Here is a 20,901-nt window from a genome sequence, read left to right on the forward strand (position 1 = left end):
CAGTGAGAAGAAGTATTTTGTAGCCTAAGGCACAGAGCTTTTTGTAGTAAAAGCACCTATGGTATATTTTCCTCTAACCACTTCATCAGCTCATTGAACAAGGTGACAGACTTGTTTCCCTGACCTCCTTCATCATGCACATCAGTTAGGCCATCTTTAAATTTTTGGCACTATTCACACACAACCATCACTCATAAAGTTTTATCCATACACCCGGCTCATTCTTTGATGAGTTTCTGCAACTTTATTCTTTCTGCTTGCAGGAAATGAATAACACTTCGCAATTTGCATTTGGTGGGATAATCAATTGAGGCGGCCATGTCTATGTGACTGCCACTCAGTGCTGACTGATGACTTAATCTCAGCAGTGACAGGGCATGTGGTACGGGGGAAGCTCTGTTACATACTAGGCAAACCACCTACTTGTCGCTTGTCTGGCGTTTACAAGGCGTTCTTGTCTGCTGTGCTGGCATAGCAATGCCCTTGTTTAAATCTGTGTGATAGATAAGTTCAGGATGTGAGTCAACACAAACAAAACAAAGATAATGAGATTTTCAAGAAATAGGAAGGCTAAGCTGCATGTTAAAATTATCATCATCAGTATGTCAATAGTAATATTGGCTTACTACATACCCTCACCCCTGATAGCTTCCCTGTTTTAGGTCCGTCTGCATTTCCCCATTTACTTGCCTCTTGATCTTCCTCTTTTCCATAGAGTTCTCCACATTGCCCTTTCCTCCTCTGCTACTCTACATACTTCCTTGTTCTCTAGCACCATGTTGCAAAGACTTCTATTCTTTGCTAGCCCACTTTTCCAATGTTCCATGTCTATAATCCTTGGAAAGTGCCAGGATTCCACTTGTTCTAGTTTCACATCTCGAATTGTTATACCTGTTTTCAGCTTCTCTCTTCCATGTGCGAAAAGACTTTAGTTTTATTCTTATTGATTCAAAAATAATATTCCCGAAGTACTTGACCCAGAGAATACAGAGTTGCTTGCAGGTTTTGTTTCTGTAACTACTAAATAGTGTGATGTCATCTGCAAACCAGAGCATGTTAATTTCCTCGCCATTCACTTTGATTGATTTGATGCCAATTCTTGAGCTTCTTATATTGCCTCTTCTTGATATACATTGAATAGTGCTGGTGAGAAGTTGCATCCTTGTCTAAATCCTTTGTTTATTTTGACTTCTATTTTCCTTCTGTTTTTCATTTGCATGGTTGTTCTTGTTTTTTTAGATGTGAAGGATTCATCTTGTCATTGTAGTCCTTTTCAAGAGCTTCTAGTATCTTGAGCACTTAGCTCATCAAGACGTTGTTGAAGGGCATCGCTAAGTCCTTAATGCCACATATGACTTGTTTATGTGTATAACTTTTCTGACCATTAAAATCAAGCTAAATATTACCTCTTTTTTTCCTTGGTGTTTCTAATGTCCAAATTGGTTTCCCTTTAGCCTTTCTTCCATCTTCCCTTCTAGCCTTCATCTTTAGCCGAATTTTTTCGATGCATGGGAAATAATACTCATAAGTAATGCATAAATATCCTGTGTTCTTTGTATTAATAACACATTGGTTTCTTTGGTATTGCAATCAGCACACTCTTCTTGAAATTCTCTGGCTACTTTCCTGTCTGTAAAATAGGGGTCAAGAACTTGAACATTTGGATCAGTTTACCTATCTTGGTAGTATTTTGGACCAAGATGGTCAAGGTATTAGGGAAATAAGAAGGAGAATTGCATCAGGCAAAGAAGTTTTCATCAGGAGGAGGGAATTGATGACAGTTACTTTGAGTGGGGACATTAAGGAAGGGATAATCAAAATTTTGGTATGGAGTGTAGTTTTGTACAGTGGGTATACATAACCATTGAAGCAAGATGACTGGTGTGGAATGGAGGCTTTTGAAATGTGGGTGTGGAAAAGGATGGAAAAGATGAAATGGACAGCAGGGAAAACAAATGAGGAGAGGAGGTTGTTAGTAGAAATTTAAAGGTAGGAAAGATTGATACAGAGCATTTTGATTGGCTATAGATTGGATGTAGAGAGGGAAGAATGTTCGGCAAGCAAGGAAGATGTAAGAATAGGATAGGCATGTTGGATGGAATAAAGGGAGGAAGTAAGTGTGTAGAATTGAGCTGGCTTATTTTAGTGTCAGGTTTCAAGTTGTGTTATGTTGGGAGAGGTAAAGACATTTAATGTTATACAGCCTGAGTCCATTCCAAATTTCTTTAAAAGACAGAATACCAGTAATAATTAGTATGAAAAATTAAGTTGATTGTACAATTAATACAATAATTGTTTTGAGATTAAATGTTAAACTTCTCGCGAAGTAATCATTTTGTATTTTATTCAAATCAAAATAAAATGTGGAATGTGTATTTCTTCTAATGAACTCAACCTCATTCTGAGAAAGTGATGAATTATTGACTAGTGTTATAATTTTGATATGGGGAAAAGTTTTAGTGCACCACCAAAGCAAGTGACCAGAGACTGTTGAGTGAGACTTATGACTATTAACATTTCATGTGTAGTATGAAAATTGATGTAATTTAAGAAAATTCCTTGAAATATTCTACTCACTTCTGTCTGATGAAACCTTCTTTTAAGTTCCTACTCTTTATTTAGTTTCATATGTCAATGCTAAAACTGATAGTTGTTGAATCTTTAACATATGCTGAGAGATTGCCTAGATAAGATTTATGCCAAAAGGATCAAAGACTGAACTTTCATTAGGGTTTTATGAGGGATGGAAAGTTCATGGCTAGTGTGGTTTCCAGGATAGGGTGAAGGAAATTACTACAAACAAGACTAAAATATGCGGAAAACTGGTTAAGTGCTCAAGCTTCTCTTTAATTTTTGCTACCCGCATTGAAGTTGGAAGGAGTCTTGTGGTCCAAGTAGAGTTTATGGCGATGAGGGTGACTTATTTAGTGAGATGCCACCATGTGCTCTCTCATTGGACGTCTTCTCTGAGTTGGGGGAGCTAAATACAGCAACGAATAGGGATTAAAAGATCGGGCTCCAGACTTACCTGTAGAGGAAGTGAGACTGGCGACTGTGGCTGGAACATGGAAGAGTGGGAGGAGGAGGGGGGAGGTGGGGGTGGCGGGGGGCGGACGAGGAGGGGCAGGAGCAAGCGGTGAAGCTGCTGTTGGAGTCGGGGCCTCCACTCGAAGCTAACCAGGCTCTCGCCCAGGTCGTAGTGTTGCTCTTGGTAAGACAAGAGCCTCGCGTTCTGCGAAATAGAAAGTAAATGGTAAATAGGAATAATGTGCAGGGAATTAATGTGCGCGGTAAACGGAACGAAGAGGAGGGGGTATTATTTGCCATAATCGCTGTTGATAGGCCAAAGCCCAAGCTTGCTAATCCGTTGGCCGATGCTTTGGATACTTCCTAAATAGCGTTTATTCTCATAGGCAATGTGTGTTGCTTTTGCTCTCTTTTTGTGATCATTGGCAAGTTCATTATAATGTACTTGAATTGAGATCACCAGTAATTATTAAATAAGTTATTATTCTTATTAGCACAAATATTATTCCGTACTTATTCCTATAACTATATTTTTATGATTGTTCGTATCCCAAAATGGAACAGCGTGAAGGGTATAATGGTGATTACAATTAGTATTTTACGTGGGACTCTCCATAGCCCTGGATGTCTATTGGGAATCCTTTCAATGACCGCGTATAGTGTGAAATGGCGTGTGTGTTTTTCGCCCTTCCATCTAAATTTCTCATAGAGCCATTATAATGAGATGCGAAACTAAGGAACTAAACTGGAAAATAAATGGGACTTGGTCATGAAAAGTTACGTAATCAACGTCCTGGTTTCCTTGTCGCGGACTATAATGATGTCGAATTCTCGAATGCGGGGCTTGCTTTCTCTCGAAATTGGTTTTTCTTGCTATTGGAAATGTGAAGATAACAAAATTTTGGCCAGGGAGCAAAATTAAACTATATTTCACCTTTTATATAGAATCCGCCATTTAATATCGAAGGACGAAATTGATTATCGAAGTTTCTCTGGTATCAGAATGCCCTGAAAATCAATCATTCCCCGTAATTGTCAGGAGTATTCAATTAATATCAGGTAATTTTCTGTCCGCCTCACTGAATTTACGGTGGCTCGTTTTTACCTCAAATTTACTTAAACTATATTTGCTGGTAGAAAAATGTTTAATTTAACCAGCATATTTGAGCGACATGATTTTGTAAAACGACGGTACCAAAGATAACGCTAGCAAAATTGCTTGTATCATTTCGGAGGTCTCTGTATCTATGTAAGCAGCGACAAAATTTATATCTTTAAAATGGAAAATTAGAATTCCTTAAATCTACCTGCAGATAGAATGTTTTTAAAGCTCTTGTTTCCTCAGATTTTGGAATTCAAAGGGATAGCACTTCAGAAGCTTATGCTTTTAGGTGGTGATGCCAAGTATTGCAACGAGGAATATAAATGCAGTAGAAAATATCTACCAATTACAGATTTTCCCATAACATGGAAGGCTATCGATTACCTTTTTCATTTCAAATTACAATCCTTTGTTCATCAGCAATTTATTTTTTCTTTTAATTTAATATTTCAATCGAGGTTCTAAATTATTTTCGGTCTCATTCAGAATAAACTTAAAATTATATTAACATTTTATAAAAATTTTGTTTTATTGTTAATTAATTAAATTTATGGGGAAGTAGTTATAATCGAACTCAAAACTCTTTATTTTTCAGTGGTAAATAACCAACTCATTTTTCGGTTATTGTTTCAGCTTACGTGCACAATGGTTTCCATGGTGAGAGAGAACTGATCTGAGAGTTGGGGCATTCTCCGACGGGAGGACACTTCAATTGGTGGGCAGAAGACGCCCGGCGGAGGGACGAACGGCGACCCCACTCTATTCCAGCTACCGCCGCCTCCGCCGCCGTTCCCTCCGCCACCCCCACCGCCTCCCCCTCCCACCTTAAAGTTGACCACGTTGTAAACCAAGTGGATGTATGTATTGGGGAATCCGAAGACCTTCCCTGGAAAGAGATATCGGAAGAAGTTGATTTGCACTTAAATGATCTCTGCGGATTCCTATTTCTGGGTAAGTACATTCGTATTCATTGAAGATAGTGGATATACGATCGTTTTATTGAATTTTTAACATCATTAAGACATGAATAAGCTATGATCTAGCGATCTTCCCTTACGCTCTATCGTTTTGCGCACTTTCTTTACGGAGATAAGGAAAATAAATTGGTCGTTACTCATCGTAACAACGAGTTTCCGTCGCTCTTTCCTGTTGCTCCTTCCAATCGAATAATCCTCTTTCTGCCTACGAGTAAAACACCCCTGCTTCAGCCAAATAACTCTAGCTAACTCTCCAACCAGCTTTTTAATGAAATTTATCGCTAAAGGACGATCCCTGCTTGATCAGACCTTGCGAGATATTAAGTCCGTCTAGTTTATAGAAACGCTATGCTGAAAAATTTAGTTACGTTCAGCTTGTTCACTAGTTTTTATTTTTAAATGAGTTTATGGAAAAAATATAACTTGTATACGTTGGTTAGCTCAATTTTTTCTTGTTTTAATGAAGGCAGAATCGACGTACATTACATGCTCAGAAGACTGACTTGCTCTGAGGGGGTGTGTAAATGAACATAAGCTCACTTGGTTTTCAACAGTACATTTTGTACCACCAGGACTTTGCAGCGTCGCAACCTTGTCAGTTCTTATCATTCGTCATTTTGGGACGCAACGAAACCCTGGTCGTACAAAATCAAAAATGCCGTGGAAGGCCAATTGATTGTTGCGCTAATTTGATAGGAAACATTTCCACTTGGTAACGCCCAATATAATTAATTTTATTGAGGTATATATGTAGTCTCATAAATCATTTACGTGAGCTAAGGACATACAAAAATGGCCGCTTTCCGAAGTTGTCAAAGGATTGACATAATTCACAAAATTAAGTACTAACAGATAGGTAGACGGTGGCTGCTAACGTTTCAATGAAAACCAATGAGTCATCCTCTCCTTTTTAAACCCTTGAGTAAGATTTTAAACTTTACTCAAAAGGTGGATCATATCTACATGCGTTAAAATTAACACAAAATATTTAAATTAACTCAAAACATTATATTTTATTATTATATTTATTGTTATAAAAATTAACACAAAACGCTTAAATACACGTAGTAGTAAAAATTTAAAACAGTTATGTTTTTCATGTGAAATTACTAAATATATTTTGTAAATATCCAACAACTGAATATTAGGTGGAAAGAGAATAAATTAAATGTGACACAGGGTGAATGTGTGAATATCGGGTGGATTTCACTGAAACTGAGGTCTGAAATCCTGGGTATCGGGAACTGTCGAGGGAGTTGACACATTTGTCCTCAAGCTTCTTTATCGTCTTACTATATATCTGTATCAAAATATGAAGAGAATCGTGTTTAAGATGTAGAAGTACTCTACTTACATATATTTCCGATAAATACATGGGAGAGAGACTCTTTCTGACATATTCTAGAACATCCCAAGTGTAAATGATATGATTCGTGATACGAGCGTGAAATGTGATGTCATCGAATTACAAAGTGACGTCAATAAGTTGAAATATTTTCGATATTCGGCTTACATTGGGTAGGATGTCCAAATTCGCCATGATCTCTGTTCTATCAATACACGGTGTGCCTTAAAAATAATCCAACCGGGTACGAATTAACCTACTAACACGATTGAACGAATTAAATGGCAATAAAAAATAGGAAAAATACCTGATGTTTTGTTCTCTTAAATAACCGAAGACAATCCTATTCATATGCATCTGGTCTAGTGTGAGTATGTGCTATGATTTATTTTTCGGAACTATGATTTCAGTGATCTTTGTGCTACCCTAACTTATTTGATAGAAGAGAGTGTAATCTCTTCTAAATTTATAAATCGCAGTACTTTATATACATATTATGTCATCTTGAAATGGAAACTCCGACTGGGTCACTTTCAATGCATTATCATAGTGGATGGGAGCCGGAAGGGAAGATTCGTCATATTAATAATTTTAGGGTTTTCGTGCTCATGAAATACGAAACAGAAATTTACGCACGCGCGCGCTAATGGACAGATTTACACATAGCTAGGAAACGGTCGCTACGTGAATTTCCGAAGCAATGTGAAATTTTGAAATGAAGTTTTTTGTGAAAATAGCACACTCAAACTGCGTAGAGAAAATGAAAATGAGGCTGAAATCCGTTTTCAGCCTCAATGTTAGCCATTTTCATTCAGCCCAGGTTTTCAGTTCCTGGACTACACTGTCCTTAATGTGGATAAACTTACCACTTCCCTCGATGGTCAGCGTGGCCGGCATCAAGGGGTGGCCCTCCGTCTTCACATAAGTGGCCTCCACTCTGACGCTGTTGTTGGACATAGCGCTCCCACCGCCGCCGCTGCTGCCCCGCCTCCAAGTGACCAGCCCCACGGACCCCACTCCCACCTCCTGCACCGTTGTGGCCTCCTCTTCCTCCTCCTCCCGCCTCCTCTCCTCCGCCTCCTCGTCCTCGTCGCTGCCGCCTACCACGCGGTCCTCCATGTCCTCCTCGTCGCCCACCTCTTCGTCGTCCACATCGTCCGCGACCTCCGACAACCCTAGGCCCCGGCTGCCGGAGCGCAGGAAGGCCAGGGCTGAGGCGAAGCGGACGTAGGACTCCCCGCAGTCCCTGCCCCTCTCGTCGCAGAAGCAGTGGCTCGGAAGGAGGGTAGAGATTCTGCAACGGACGCCTTGAAGGCAGGTCCCGGGAATCACGGGTATTTCGGTGTCCAAGGGATTCGGGTTTGGCAGGGGGAGGGGGTAAGGTGAGAAGTCGTTATAAATTAGTTAAGTAGATTTTCATTTGCTAATCTTTCATTCTAAAGATCGGCTAAATACCTTCATTCTTCCCTATCCTCTATTGTCTTACTGGCCCTGGTATTTAGTTTTCATTACATTACTTGGTCTATGACTTCTCCTCTCTTCTCTGGGTCCTTTTGTCTTACACCCGCGGCTTTCCCTTATACTCGTTTATACCCTTCAATTTCCCACCGTTCAAAACCATTGTGTCCGAAGGTGCCACCATTCAATATGGTTCTTCCTGTCCTTATTGTGCTTCACATGTTCTTTTACTCTTGTGTTATTTTTGTTTCTCATTCTTTGTGTTCCACCTTGGTATACGTTACTAGTAGAGGTAAACGTAACTGTTAACATAGGCGTGACCAAAATACGCAAAATTGAAAAATGCACTATCGTTGAATCGTTATTATTTATTTGTGTTTATATGGGCGAATAACAAGTGAAATACACAGTTAACTCACCAATAGAAAGGGAAATCATGAGGGAAAGAAGAAGCTGACGCATTGGATGTTGTCAATTCATGGACTTGCAATTGATTTTCCGAAGTTCAATTTATGGCGCGATTTGAGCTCACCCTTCGGAGAACATTAAAAAATTAGCTACTGCGAATACTGATCCGGAGGCCATCATCAATGCGATAGAGCCGAATTACGTGTACATATACTGGAGGTCCGAGAAAGCCGTGTATCTGGAATAGGATTTAACTATTTCTACCATCCCTGCGTTTAGTCATGAGCTACTACTATTCTTGTTTGATGAGAAAAAAAACATAAAAAGTTATTCTCTTCACGATTACTTACTTTTTCGGACTTTTTTGTATGTGTTTTGGAAGACTTGGTGATATTCTGTTTCATTGCGAATTCCCTAAGTTTTTGTCTACTCATGTCGCTACTTCGGCTCAGTAATCGAACCGGGACTTTGAGCTTGTAATTTATCGACCATCGCTTTTCGTGGTGAAGAGACCTTGAAATTTCACGCACTTACGTCGAGTGCTCGTGAGATATCACTGTGGTGGAAAGTAGAAAACCAACACTTTCCACTAGAGTTTTTCTAAAGTATGTTAGGTAATAACCATGAGGTTCAATGTTGTAGCTTGTTCCGTAGTAATCGGAATCTTGTGACGCAAGTATGCTAACCTTTTATTATCACTAATTTTTAGCTAATTACTACAATATTTTAAACTCTGGATTTGCTATGAAAGGATGGAAAATTTAACTAAGCATTTATCTAGTATGTAGCAACAGATACGATGCCATACCAGATACTTGTTCAAGATGATATTTGGCTGAGTTTTGGCGAAGGTCAAAATGGGAGAAGTATTGAATATTTCTGAAAATTGAAGAAATATGATCATCGAATGAATTTTTCTGGTAACATTATCGATGATTTTAATTGGTTCCATTTGAATTCGCTCAAGTGTATACATGTAACATAATTATGAATGATAAAATGTTTAATGAAGTTATGATTTCTTGCTTGCCGTGCACGGACGCATTTAAAAAGAAGGCCAAGCGTGTAAATGACCTTTTTACAAGTTTCCCTTTAACTGAAATAATTGAAAATCCTCTCATTCTGATCTGGTTTCTATTCTTACTAGGGTGGAGCTAAGTTAGGTGGGATACTAATTTCCGAATAAGGTTTTGGCGGCGTTTAAATGAATTAAGTCGCCATCAACATGATGCAAACTCAGAGGAAACCCGGAAACCTGTGTACTTCGGAATTCCAATTGTTTTATTTATTTTTTGTGATGGATTTAGTTGATATTCTTATGTGCTAAGTCCCACGTACGATAGGGCTTAGTAAGGCTGTAGGTAAATACCATTCAATGACGTAGATAACGAGAAATACCCCTAAATATCGTTAAAAGTGATATAATCTCTATAAACAAGTAGGCCTCCAAACTTACATCAATCCCGATTTTAACTTGTTTGTACTTGACGTAGGTATTTTGTTTAAGGTAATGTCATACTTTAAAAGTATTAACTTTATAATAATTTTTCAGTATCAATTTCAATACGCTGGACTACTCCTTCATTCAGTTGATGACGTTAGTTGTTGAAATCTAGGTTGGGAAATGATGAAAAGTTTTCACTTGAAATTGGTGTTTCGAAGTGTTTTTATTTCATTTGTGAGAAACGACATGGGCGGAAAGCAACTGAGGTACATTGGAATATCGACATCATCTGGAATCCTCTTCCCCGAGAGTTTTATGATTTTTACTGCAAATGTGAGCAATATCTGGCACTGCTCGCCAATAATGTGAGCAATCAATAAATTTGGCTGCAGACTATTTTTTTTTCGCTTTCCTGACATCCATTTTGCATTTGACATTTGCCAGTTTCATAATCCAGGACGGCGGAGGACGGAAAATCGGCAAAGATGAAATTGTGAAAAACCACCCGGGAGTTAAAAGTAAATGTCATGGAAAAGATACTATTTTCACGTCAGAACCATAGGATGAGGAAAATCTCTGCACCATTTGGTTGTGCTTGTTTTTTTTAGTCGCTTGCTTTATTTAAGGTACCCACATAAGCTCAAAATGAATATGATTATTGTTTTATTCAAAAGTTATTTTTGGGCTTATCCATGTTTCATAAAATGTCGCAGTGCAAATTTCCACAAAAATATGATTTCCCCTCTGAAAGCATACATTTTTAAAATGACGTCAAGGCACCTGTCACATTCTACTGGAGTGATTTCCCTTCCTATCTCGAGGGGTCTTCTTTCTTCCTCGTTTTACGTGTGAGGAGAACCAGATTATTCGCGAACCATACACAGTTTATATTGAATTTAGTTTGAATTTAAGTCAGTTTACGGCTGGTCTCAATTCGTTTCGATAGTCGAATATAAGACATAGCTAATTTAGTAATGATTTTAAATCAAGGAAATAATTTATTTCCTACATGTACCTATTTAACACTTGTGTGTGTATACACGTATATTGAAGTCCTCGTGTCACTGAACAGAGGAAATCAAATAAAGTCAATAGTCCATCTGTGCTGGTTACTATTTTGTCACGATAACACTTAGGCTACTCGTAGCATTTGAGTCGTTGCAGCTTTAACAGTTTGTTTTCGGAAGGGTATCTGTTAAATAAGTTTACTTGATGCGGCAAAGCTCACCAGTGCAGGGTGCGACAATATAACTTCCTTTTTTGAAATGCTTCCTTATTTGTACGAGCATTTCACTGCACGTGATGGAATACTTTTTGTGCCGCTATAGCTATGTTGAGAGAAACACGGACATATATTAAAGGTACGCATAGTCATTTATGATCCTTACTCTTGTGTATTGGATGTATTTCGGCATTAACATATCTCAGGAGTAGAGTCAAACGTATTTGAAAGCGTACGCGTAACTCTGTACATTCGAGTATTATTTACTATTATCTCCGATTCTGTTTATCGATCAGGAAGACTATTTTCGCGTACGCTGTCTTTGGTGCCTTAAAATTGATGAGGGAATAACCGCCTTTCTGCTTTCTTTGTTTAGTGTTACCCACGGATTAGACGTCTGCAATGAACGCAAAATAACAGTGATGCGATGATGATAAGTCGTACAGTTACGCTTTTATAACAATAGGTATTATTGGAAATTGTATTATTTGATATCGAGCTTAAAATTTCCTACGTATTTTTCTCATTATCATTTATTTTCCCTTCTGGTACGCTCCTAACGAATTCATTATATTGCAAGGTATTCCCAAAGACTTTATTTGCTCTTTCCCTAATTATTTTCTGTCTGTTATCCTCTTCTGTGCGTATACTTTCTCATATTTTTTCTGTCTGCTTGATATCCAGCATACACCGCCAGCAATTGGTTTCGAAGGCTTCTGTCCTCTCTGGCTTCCTCTTCCAATGATCAATTTCTCTGCTCCGCCGATTGCCATACTTGCACAAATGTTTTCACGTATAATTTTCTTTGTTCTCAACTTACCTTCCTTGAGTATAGTAGATGTATCATTGTGTTGAACGATTTTTTATCTTGAGGTGTACTCAGCTTGAATCCACTGAACTCTTTCCATCTAATGTTATGCTACTTGGAGAGAGGCTGATTCAATTAGTACAAATTGCTCTTTTCTTAACACAACAGCTGCCTTAATCCTCTGTCTCTCTTTCTGGTATAATAATTTTCATGGTGTTTACTTACATATTATTTCTCGAAGAACTTGTCCGATTATGTTATTTGAAGGTCTTTTGGATTCTCTGCTAAGATTTTCATTTCATTCGCGAAACGGAACGTCAATTAATAAGCCCCTTCTTCTCAATTTCATTAGGATCTGTTAATTGTGCTTCTTTTTTTCCTCTTCCAAGCATATGTAAAATAAGGCTGGTAAGGGTTTTTTTTACTGTTTACCTTTTTATGAAGTAGCGTAATGAAATCACTCATTATGCGTTTACTCCTACCACGTTCGTTGGGGATTGACATATATTGATAATAATAAGTTTTCATATTTATTTGTTGGTAATTTATCGACGCACCCTTCGTAATTTGTTTCTTTCCTTCTCTAGGGAATTACGACACGCAGTTTGAAAAGTACATCCTTCAATAATTAAAAGTCAAATGATGCATTAGAAAATAAATATTTTCCGCAGCGGTGGGATATAATTATTTAATATGTAATGGAAGGCGGCATATAGCTTCAGTTATAAAAATATAACGCCTTTTAAAATCTATTATACCCATTTTGTGATTTTCTGTCACTGCTTATGTCTTCTTGTGACGGGTAGATCAATGTTTCGACAGACATTAAGAATACGTACCCGAAACTACGTGGCCAACTCCGGTGGCGAGGTTTGCCAGACATAGCCGTGCTGGCGGGTGCTTAGGTGTGTGTGGTGCCCTTCCGTTGGGCATCAGGATAGGAGAGGGCATGGCCGTTGGCGGGGCTGCAGAGTACGCCGGCGGGCCAGTTGGTGCTGACAGGCTGGTGGAAAGTCTGCTGCCCTCCTGGTGCTCGGAGACGGTGAAGCGACGATCTTTGGCTGCGTCCCACACGTCCAGTGCCATATGAAAGTTCTGTAAGGAAAGTGAAAGTGGCTGATATTGGGAAGCTGTGCATCCACTAAATACCGCGTTCATTTCAGAAGATATAACGAAACTAAAAACCGACTTTTTCGATAAATTTGTATGAAACAAATGACACAGGTAAGGGTAGCAAAAGGAAATTCGGGGTGAACATTGATTGGCAGGGGAATGAAACAGGATTTCGTAATCGCCAGGAATGTCAAATACATGCATGCATGTTGAGAAAATATAAAGGGTATTAAGGGTGGCATGGGAATAGTTTTGAATTGAGAATAACTAGGCTGCGAGATGATTGTTGGGATTGTAGATTATTCAAAGGTAGTGAATCAGGCACGCGAAGGGCTTTTCAGTTACTATTAAGTGCTTTACAGGAACAGTGCGAGAGGTATGGGATGAAGAATAAACGAATAAAAACAAAAATAATGAGATTCTCGAGAAGTAGGAAAGCTAAGTTATACATTGAATTATGAGGGAATCAACTGGAACTGGTGTAGCCGTTCATGCATTTGGGTAGTGTATTAGAGGAAAATGGGAGTAGTAGTGGGGACATTTGGAGATTTGCGTTTGTGAAATTAGCCTTCACAAGAAGGGAATTGATGACAGGTGCACCCATAAAAATGCAAAGATTTTTAACAAAAGATTAATAAAGCCTTTAAAGAGTGAATCGCATAACGGTGGTGAAACCTGGTTATTGAGGCAAGAGGATGAGCAAATATTGGAGGCTATTGATATATGGGTGTAGCGGAGAATGGAGAAAATAAGTTGGACGGAGTTAAAGACAAACGCTGAAGTTTTAAATAGGGTGGGCAAAGAGAGTATGTTACTCGTGGAAATTCGAAATTGGCAGAGAAAATGGGTGGTAGAAATATTGAGAGGTAGTGGGAAGACCGTACTAGAGGGGAGAATGTTGTGCAAGCATTATAGAGGAAGGGGAACTTTCTAGACAACATGATAGCAGGAAAAGGTTAGGAAGAAGTGAATAAATAAATAATGTTGGGCAAAACAGTTGTCGTGAAACGTAGAAAAAAATAGTAATCTCGGGTCATCAAAAATCTACTTATGATTTAGTGGAATATATGGAATGAAAATTGATTATAACATTCAAAATATATAAGGTCAGTTAAAAGAATATTTATACTCTGTTATTTTCTGCTCGGGTTTGGCCAATTAATTTATCTGCACTAAAATCTTGGGCTTAATATTTTTTTTGTAATTTTCTTTTTTACCTTTCAGTCAACAAGCTGCAATCGCGTCGTAAAATTTGGGATCTTAGAATCTTTCATGTCTATTGTAGTACCTTGAAAATATTAAGTTTAAGAGAAATCATAGGCAAAGAGCATTATCAAAACGGTGTCTGAAACATTTGCAAAGGTTATGATTTATAGAGAATTCGCATGGATATTCGAAATGTATATTAATAAGCTATGAAAGGTATTTTCACGACACTTAATTTTTCTCAAAAACTGGTACGATTATTTATTTTTGCATAATTTCCAAGACTATAGTTGTATTGTTATTTGAATTTGAGCGCACCCATACTCGCTATGACGTCGAGTGACTGTTTAATAAATATGTGTTTTCCGAACGTAATTTTTTCGTATTTAATTTATAAAATGACCATTTACTATCATTTACTTTTCATTTTCATCATTCCTGTCACCCCTAAATCATAATATTTACAAATTATATGTGAGAGGAAGGAGGGAGAAAAATCTTCATGTTTTCACTTGCTCTATGCTAGTGGAATTACTGATGAGCTCGATATCGGTAGTAGTAGTTTTTATGGGAGGCGACCGACAGCTTAAGTCATTTGCACACTTAGGGATGGACAGGAAAGGATGAAGGGTGGAGAGAAACCCGGCGACGGCATTAGCCTACTCTTAACGAAAGGCGCCAAGGGGTCCGCAGTTTAACGTCCCATCCGACAGACGGCGTACTCACTCGAAGTGCCCTCCACAAAGCACCTCAAGTAGGGATCGGGATACCTCTGAAAACTATTCAACACCGCCGGGATTTGAAACCAGGTGCTCTGGGTGGGAAGCCATTACAATAGCCGACGCACCATCTCCTTTTGCCATTGTATGCATTTACCACATTCTTAATTTTGGCGTTACCTCTTACGCATTCCAAGAGACTCTCATTCTAGATTTTCCTATTGTACATAGCTATTTATCTTATCATTATTATTCCTAGTGTATGGTTCCATTTCTCTGGATATTGCTCATGTAATGAATGATATATTTCTGCATTACTTTTTGATCCCTATTTTCGTATATCCTGGTGCGACGTATATTTTCGTATATCCAATTCCACTCCAAGAGTTTTATTTATTTTGCATTAGTCCGAGAGCAGTACTTCGACCTTTACATCGGACTTTGAACATTGATGTAACAATTTGACAATCACATACATCCAAGCCCTAGGTGGAGGAAAAACCACCTTATCCGCGACCTCTGAGTTGGCAGACGAGGACGTTATCCCGCCGCCGACGGGGCCGACCATCTACAATATATCGGCATTAGGCTGTTCCGCTTTCTGCAACTTTGCCTTACAGCGTTTGGGGCGCATTTAAACCAGATCAGCCTTTGCGATCGGCGGTTTTAGTGCTTGGCACGATTAATACAATGGCATCCGTTTACTTTGGATCCGCCTCACAAAATCTTATGCAGGAGATCAGCACAGTAACGAAGTCCATTGACGGACTTCAGGGGAAAATCGAATGAGCCCGAATGTAAACTGAAAAAATGTTACGTTTTTTTAGATTCAGTTCTTTGTAAGCTTATTAGTTAAATGTTTCTGCATTAGATATTGCATTAGATAATTTCTGAATTTTATTCGGCACATCAAAAATATTTATCAATGGATATTTTTATACATAAGCGCATGCCAGATAAGATATATGAATATACTATTTTATAACGCTTGCCACAAAGATACGAGTAGTTGCTTTCCTGTTTTATTTTGAGATTCACTTCCGTTCTATTCGTGTACTCAGATGGCACATGTTGATATGAAAACGTCGGCAATATACATATATGCGAGTGTGTTTATATTTGAAAATATAATTATATTTATCTTGAGTAACACCTCTCATTTTCTGAATTCTTACTTCCATAAGGTTACATTTCATGGAATTCCGTGATCGCAGTTGGTGTCAACTAACTCCATGAAAATAGTTCGAAAGATTTGAAGCAGCCCATATCTGAGTCGCACATTTGACCACCATGGAATGAGTAAAAGCCCGGAAGTCGCTTTTCTCGGTCGATCTCCTGCCGGAGGAGGTAAATGGGTGCTAAATACGCTATAATGCATCCTTGCTGAAGTGCTATCCGTGGGGAAGGCTCTTATCTAGACTCCCGGTGTTGTTAATTTCAATCGAATTTCCAGATCGAGCTAAAAGCTTTTAAAGTGACCAAGCGGCGAAGTGAAAATTAATTATGAATTTCGGTCCGCGTGGATCGATTAAAATTGGCTTCTGGGCCGGATAGAGGGTGGCCTTGAGGATGTCTAGCCTTCAATTCTCTTGTGAAGACTTTGGGATATAATATTTAACGCTTGAATTACAATGCGAGGTATTTTCATTGATATTATGTATGGATGAATGGCGCGCTAGCTTGGGTAGTCTGTTGCGCGTTTAGCTTTTGATGAGAATAAATGACCAAACGGCTCCGTCTATTTTCTTCTCAAATTACTGCTCAAATATATAGGAGTTTGGTGTAAGTAGTTCCATCTACATCAATCTACTTTGATCCATAGGGTTCCGACACGTTACGTTGCTGGTTTCATGCCTCTCCAGCGATTTCCATCTTGTACGAGACGGCAATCGCGGAAGAGTTATGTCTTCTACTCCAAATGTTTTATGGTTCTCCCTCTACTACTTCTTAATTACATGTCTGAATCACCAATAATACTTCATAAACTCCATAATAATTTATCGGATATATAATTTTAATTTAAAACGTATAATTGACGTTTTATCATTTCCAAACTTTCGGGCCTCGTCTAGCAACCATACATTCAGCTCTTACAATTTATCTCGTTGTATTATTAAATATTTAGGAATAGAATATTATGCGTGATTCCCAGCGCAGAATACGAGTTGCATCCGTTATGTTTCATCCCGCATATCTACTTGTAATCGCCAGCTCGCATTTATCCAACGTTGTTCGTATCTGCAAATACTGGGCGAGTAATACATTGTGTGTTTTGTTTCTTTCTCGTACCGACATAGGTAAGTGACATGAAAATGTAAAATAAATAGTAAAATTTCATTCGAATGCTTGATAGGCGAATATTTAAAATGATTAACTTGAGAATTTTACAAATTTATATGTTACACTTTGTCTGCAATCTGATCTATTTGTGTCCACTTCGTTGCTCGTGATGCTTACTTTGCAATAGCGAACTGGATCCTGGTAAGAACATAAAAATTTAGATTTCTTAAATTTAGCCATTACAATGATTATTATAAGAATTTTTCGCTCTCACCTAAATCCTTTTGAAATAATTATTATTTTAATATTTTAAAGCAAGGATGTATTTAGTCATCACACTAGCGGCAACTTTTTTCCATATGATTCTACGATCCTAATGTGGCTCCGCAATTGTTGGTATATCCCTGGGATTAATTTAAATGGAAACATAGCTCTTACAATCACATATTTTATTTGTTATTAATGACTAAAATAGTTACGGAGATGTCCATTTTTCCATCCACCGTGTCACGCTTGTCTTATACTATCTGGTAACCCGTTGAAAAATAACTTCACTAGCATTTGGAGTCGTCACTATATTTCCTTATGGAACTGTGATTTTGGTTTCTAGTACTTATAAATAGGTAGAACGGGGCAGAGCAGTATCATATGACCACATAAGATCTAGTATATAAAACACCGATCGCAGTTGAAACATATTCAATATCCTTGGTAACTTATTTTATCAATAAATTATAATAGACATGACCAAGTACATTACATTATATTACATTTATACCAAGTATATGCAGATACATTGGAATACTTCCAAATATTAAACGTCTACATAAAATTATTCACAAATACATTTTCTTTTATAATATACTTGTAAGGTGTCGTGTAAGTTGGCACCTAGGTACTGAAAAGCAGTTGCTAAATTGAATATTTGATCACGTGAAAAACAGAATGACATGCGTGAAATTAGTCGTAGTACCCGGTACCGATCCATTATTATTGCTCCGTAATGATCTTTTAAAATTTAAATTGCACTTCTTTTTACATTGAACAGATATTTGTGGTGGGTGTCAGGAAAATCTAAAATTTTGTACTAGATGTGCCACGTGCGTCAAAGGTGTCAGGGACATGATTATTGCTATGTTTCACCTCAATCAAAGTTTTTCAAAGGTAACTTCAACAAGACAAAGGAATGAAAACTAAAAGAAAATAACAACATGTCAACTTTTGGTTTATACTACTTTTAAGTCCCTCAATGGCGTCGGCGCCGTGGCTTAGTTGGTTAAAGCGCCTGTCTAGTAAACAGGAGATCGAGAGTTCGAATCTCTCCGGTGCCTGTGGCAATTTTTTTTGTTTCATATGTCATGCATCTGCTTAAATTGATGCAAATATTTTTCAATGAAGTTTTGTTTTGTACAAAATTGTTTTTATTCATATGTTTCACTACCAAGGCAGGGAGTATTTGGTTCGTTTCTACGAGTTCTTGTCTTTTGCAGAATGCAATTTGCACACTGGAAATGCATATGTTATTTTAATTCAAATTAAAAAAATATTAGTTGGAGGTATTTATTTAGATCGTTTCTGGTTCGAAAAGGTTATTTTCTTCCAACGAGTGTTCTTCCATGGTTTTTGTTACCATGTGAATATATTTTGATATGAACATGCTTCGGAATATTTTTTAACGAAGTAAGACATTTGAAAATGTTGTCATTACTTCTAATTTCACAGAGGAGTGTGTAATTTTTATCATTTAAGTGTTATTCGAGATTTTTCTGTAATATTTTGGCGACTAACTTCATGAACACCTTGATTTTTCGTGCCCAAGAAGCAAATATATTGAGTCTGAATTAAAATGCGAGCAGAAGATCAGGGAAGGAATGCGAGAATGTGCATCTATATATGGCTAGGACCGTAGGTAGGAGTGGGAAAACGGAGCATTTTAAAGTTTATAAATGTAAGAAAATAAGTTATTTTTGAAAAAGCGCGAAAAAATGATCTCGCGCACGATCGTTTCGCGAGCGCAACTACAAAATGAGGATTTGGCATTAGTTTTATGGCTACATTTTCTAGAAAAATAAGTGCGAAACTTAATGGACCACATTCAACATATGAAATGAGGTTTCCATGATTTGAACTTAAAATAGCAAAATTACCTCATTGATAATAAAATAATAACTTCATAATTTCTTTTAATAAAATGTGTACGTGTTATATATATATATATATATATATATATATATATATATATATATATATATATATATATATATATATATATATACATATATATACATATATACATATATAAATATATATATATATATATATATATATATATATATATATATATATATATATATATATATATACACACACATATACACATATATACATACATATATACATATATATACACACATATACACATATATACATACATATATACATATATATATATATACATATATACATATATATATATATATACATATATACATATATATATATATACATATATATATATATACATATATATATATATATATATATATATATATATACATATATACATATATATATATACACACATATACACATATATACATACATATATACATAGTAGTAGTAGTTTTGAGGGGAGGCGACCGACAGCTAAGGTCATTTGCGCCATAGGGGATGGACAGGAAAGGATGAAGGGTGGAGAGAAACCCGGCGTCGGCATTAGCCTACTCTTTACGAAAGGCGCCAAGGGGTCCGCAGTTTAACGTCCCATCCGACGGACGGCGTACTCACTCAAAGTGCCCTCCACAAAGCACCTCAAGTAGGGATCGAGATACCTCTGAAAATTATTCAACACCGCCGGGATTTGAACCCGCGCCCTCACGGTGGGAAGCCAGTACGTTAGCCCCCGCACCATCTCGATCCCCCATATATACATATATATGTATATATGTATATACATATATACATATATATATATATATATATATATATATATATATATATATATATATATATATAATTATTATTATAAGGTAATATACCGGCTAAGGTAGGTTTTCGGATGGACACAACTACCAAATAAATATTTTGTGACTCCTAACAAAACAAACCACAATGCAGCACCCTACTTTACATCAGGTCCCTCTTCATTTCCGAATATTTCCTTCCTGCCTTCATCCCGTCCAACATCCCTATCCTGTTTCTGCCCTTTCCTCGTTTGTCTAACATTCTCCGCTCTATTGCAGTCTTTAACATCCCACTGCCGCTCAATACGCCCTTCATACATTTTTCCTGCCTCCATAGGATTTCTCCCAACAAAACCCTCTCTTCGCCCACCATACCAAGCACTTCCTCATTTGTTTTCTTCTCTGTCCATTTCACCTTCTCCATTCTTCTCCACACCCACATTTCAAAAGCCTCCAGTCTACGTCTATCCTCCTGTTTCAATGACCACATTTCCACGCCGTACTACGCTCTATATAAAAGTTTTTATGAGTCTTTTCTTAATATCCTTACTCAACGTCCCTCTCATCAACTCCCTCCTCCTTGTGGAAGCCTCTTTGCCTTGCGCAATTGTCCTTGTGTCCATACTACTTAGACCGTGTTGGTCCAAAACACTGCCGAGATACGTAAACTGTTCTACCTGCTCTAGTTTTTGCCCTCCTATTTTCATATTTAGCTTAGCCTTTTTCTTTATGGAATTTCGCATAACCTTTGTCTTATTAATACTGATTCTCATACCATATCCGTCGCACTGAATTTCTAGTTCACTCAGCAATGCTGGCAACCCCTGGC

General features: G+C 37.6%; 1 protein-coding gene and 1 non-coding gene across 3 annotated transcripts in view; one reads left to right on the forward strand and one right to left on the reverse strand.

The window, feature by feature from the left end:
* Positions 1-20,901, reverse strand: part of LOC139694114 (uncharacterized) — a 94,606-nt gene that overhangs the window by 22,325 nt on the left and 51,380 nt on the right. For both annotated transcript variants that reach the window (XM_071592547.1, XM_071592555.1), the window contains exons 4-7: positions 12,631-12,886; positions 7,318-7,758; positions 4,768-5,015; positions 3,029-3,232 (exon numbers count right to left, since the gene is read on the reverse strand). In XM_071592547.1, coding sequence (XP_071448648.1) covers positions 3,029-3,232; positions 4,768-5,015; positions 7,318-7,758; positions 12,631-12,886 — 1,149 coding nt within the window. The remainder of the gene's footprint in view (positions 1-3,028; positions 3,233-4,767; positions 5,016-7,317; positions 7,759-12,630; positions 12,887-20,901) is intronic.
* TRNAT-AGU (transfer RNA threonine (anticodon AGU)) lies at positions 18,367-18,440 on the forward strand. Its single transcript has one exon. It is a non-coding gene; the product is annotated as a tRNA-Thr (tRNA).

Source organism: Hetaerina americana, unplaced genomic scaffold (genome assembly GCF_022747635.1).
Source record: "Hetaerina americana unplaced genomic scaffold, ioHetAmer1.1.p SCAF_1, whole genome shotgun sequence".
NCBI classification, from domain to species: domain Eukaryota; kingdom Metazoa; phylum Arthropoda; class Insecta; order Odonata; family Calopterygidae; genus Hetaerina; species Hetaerina americana.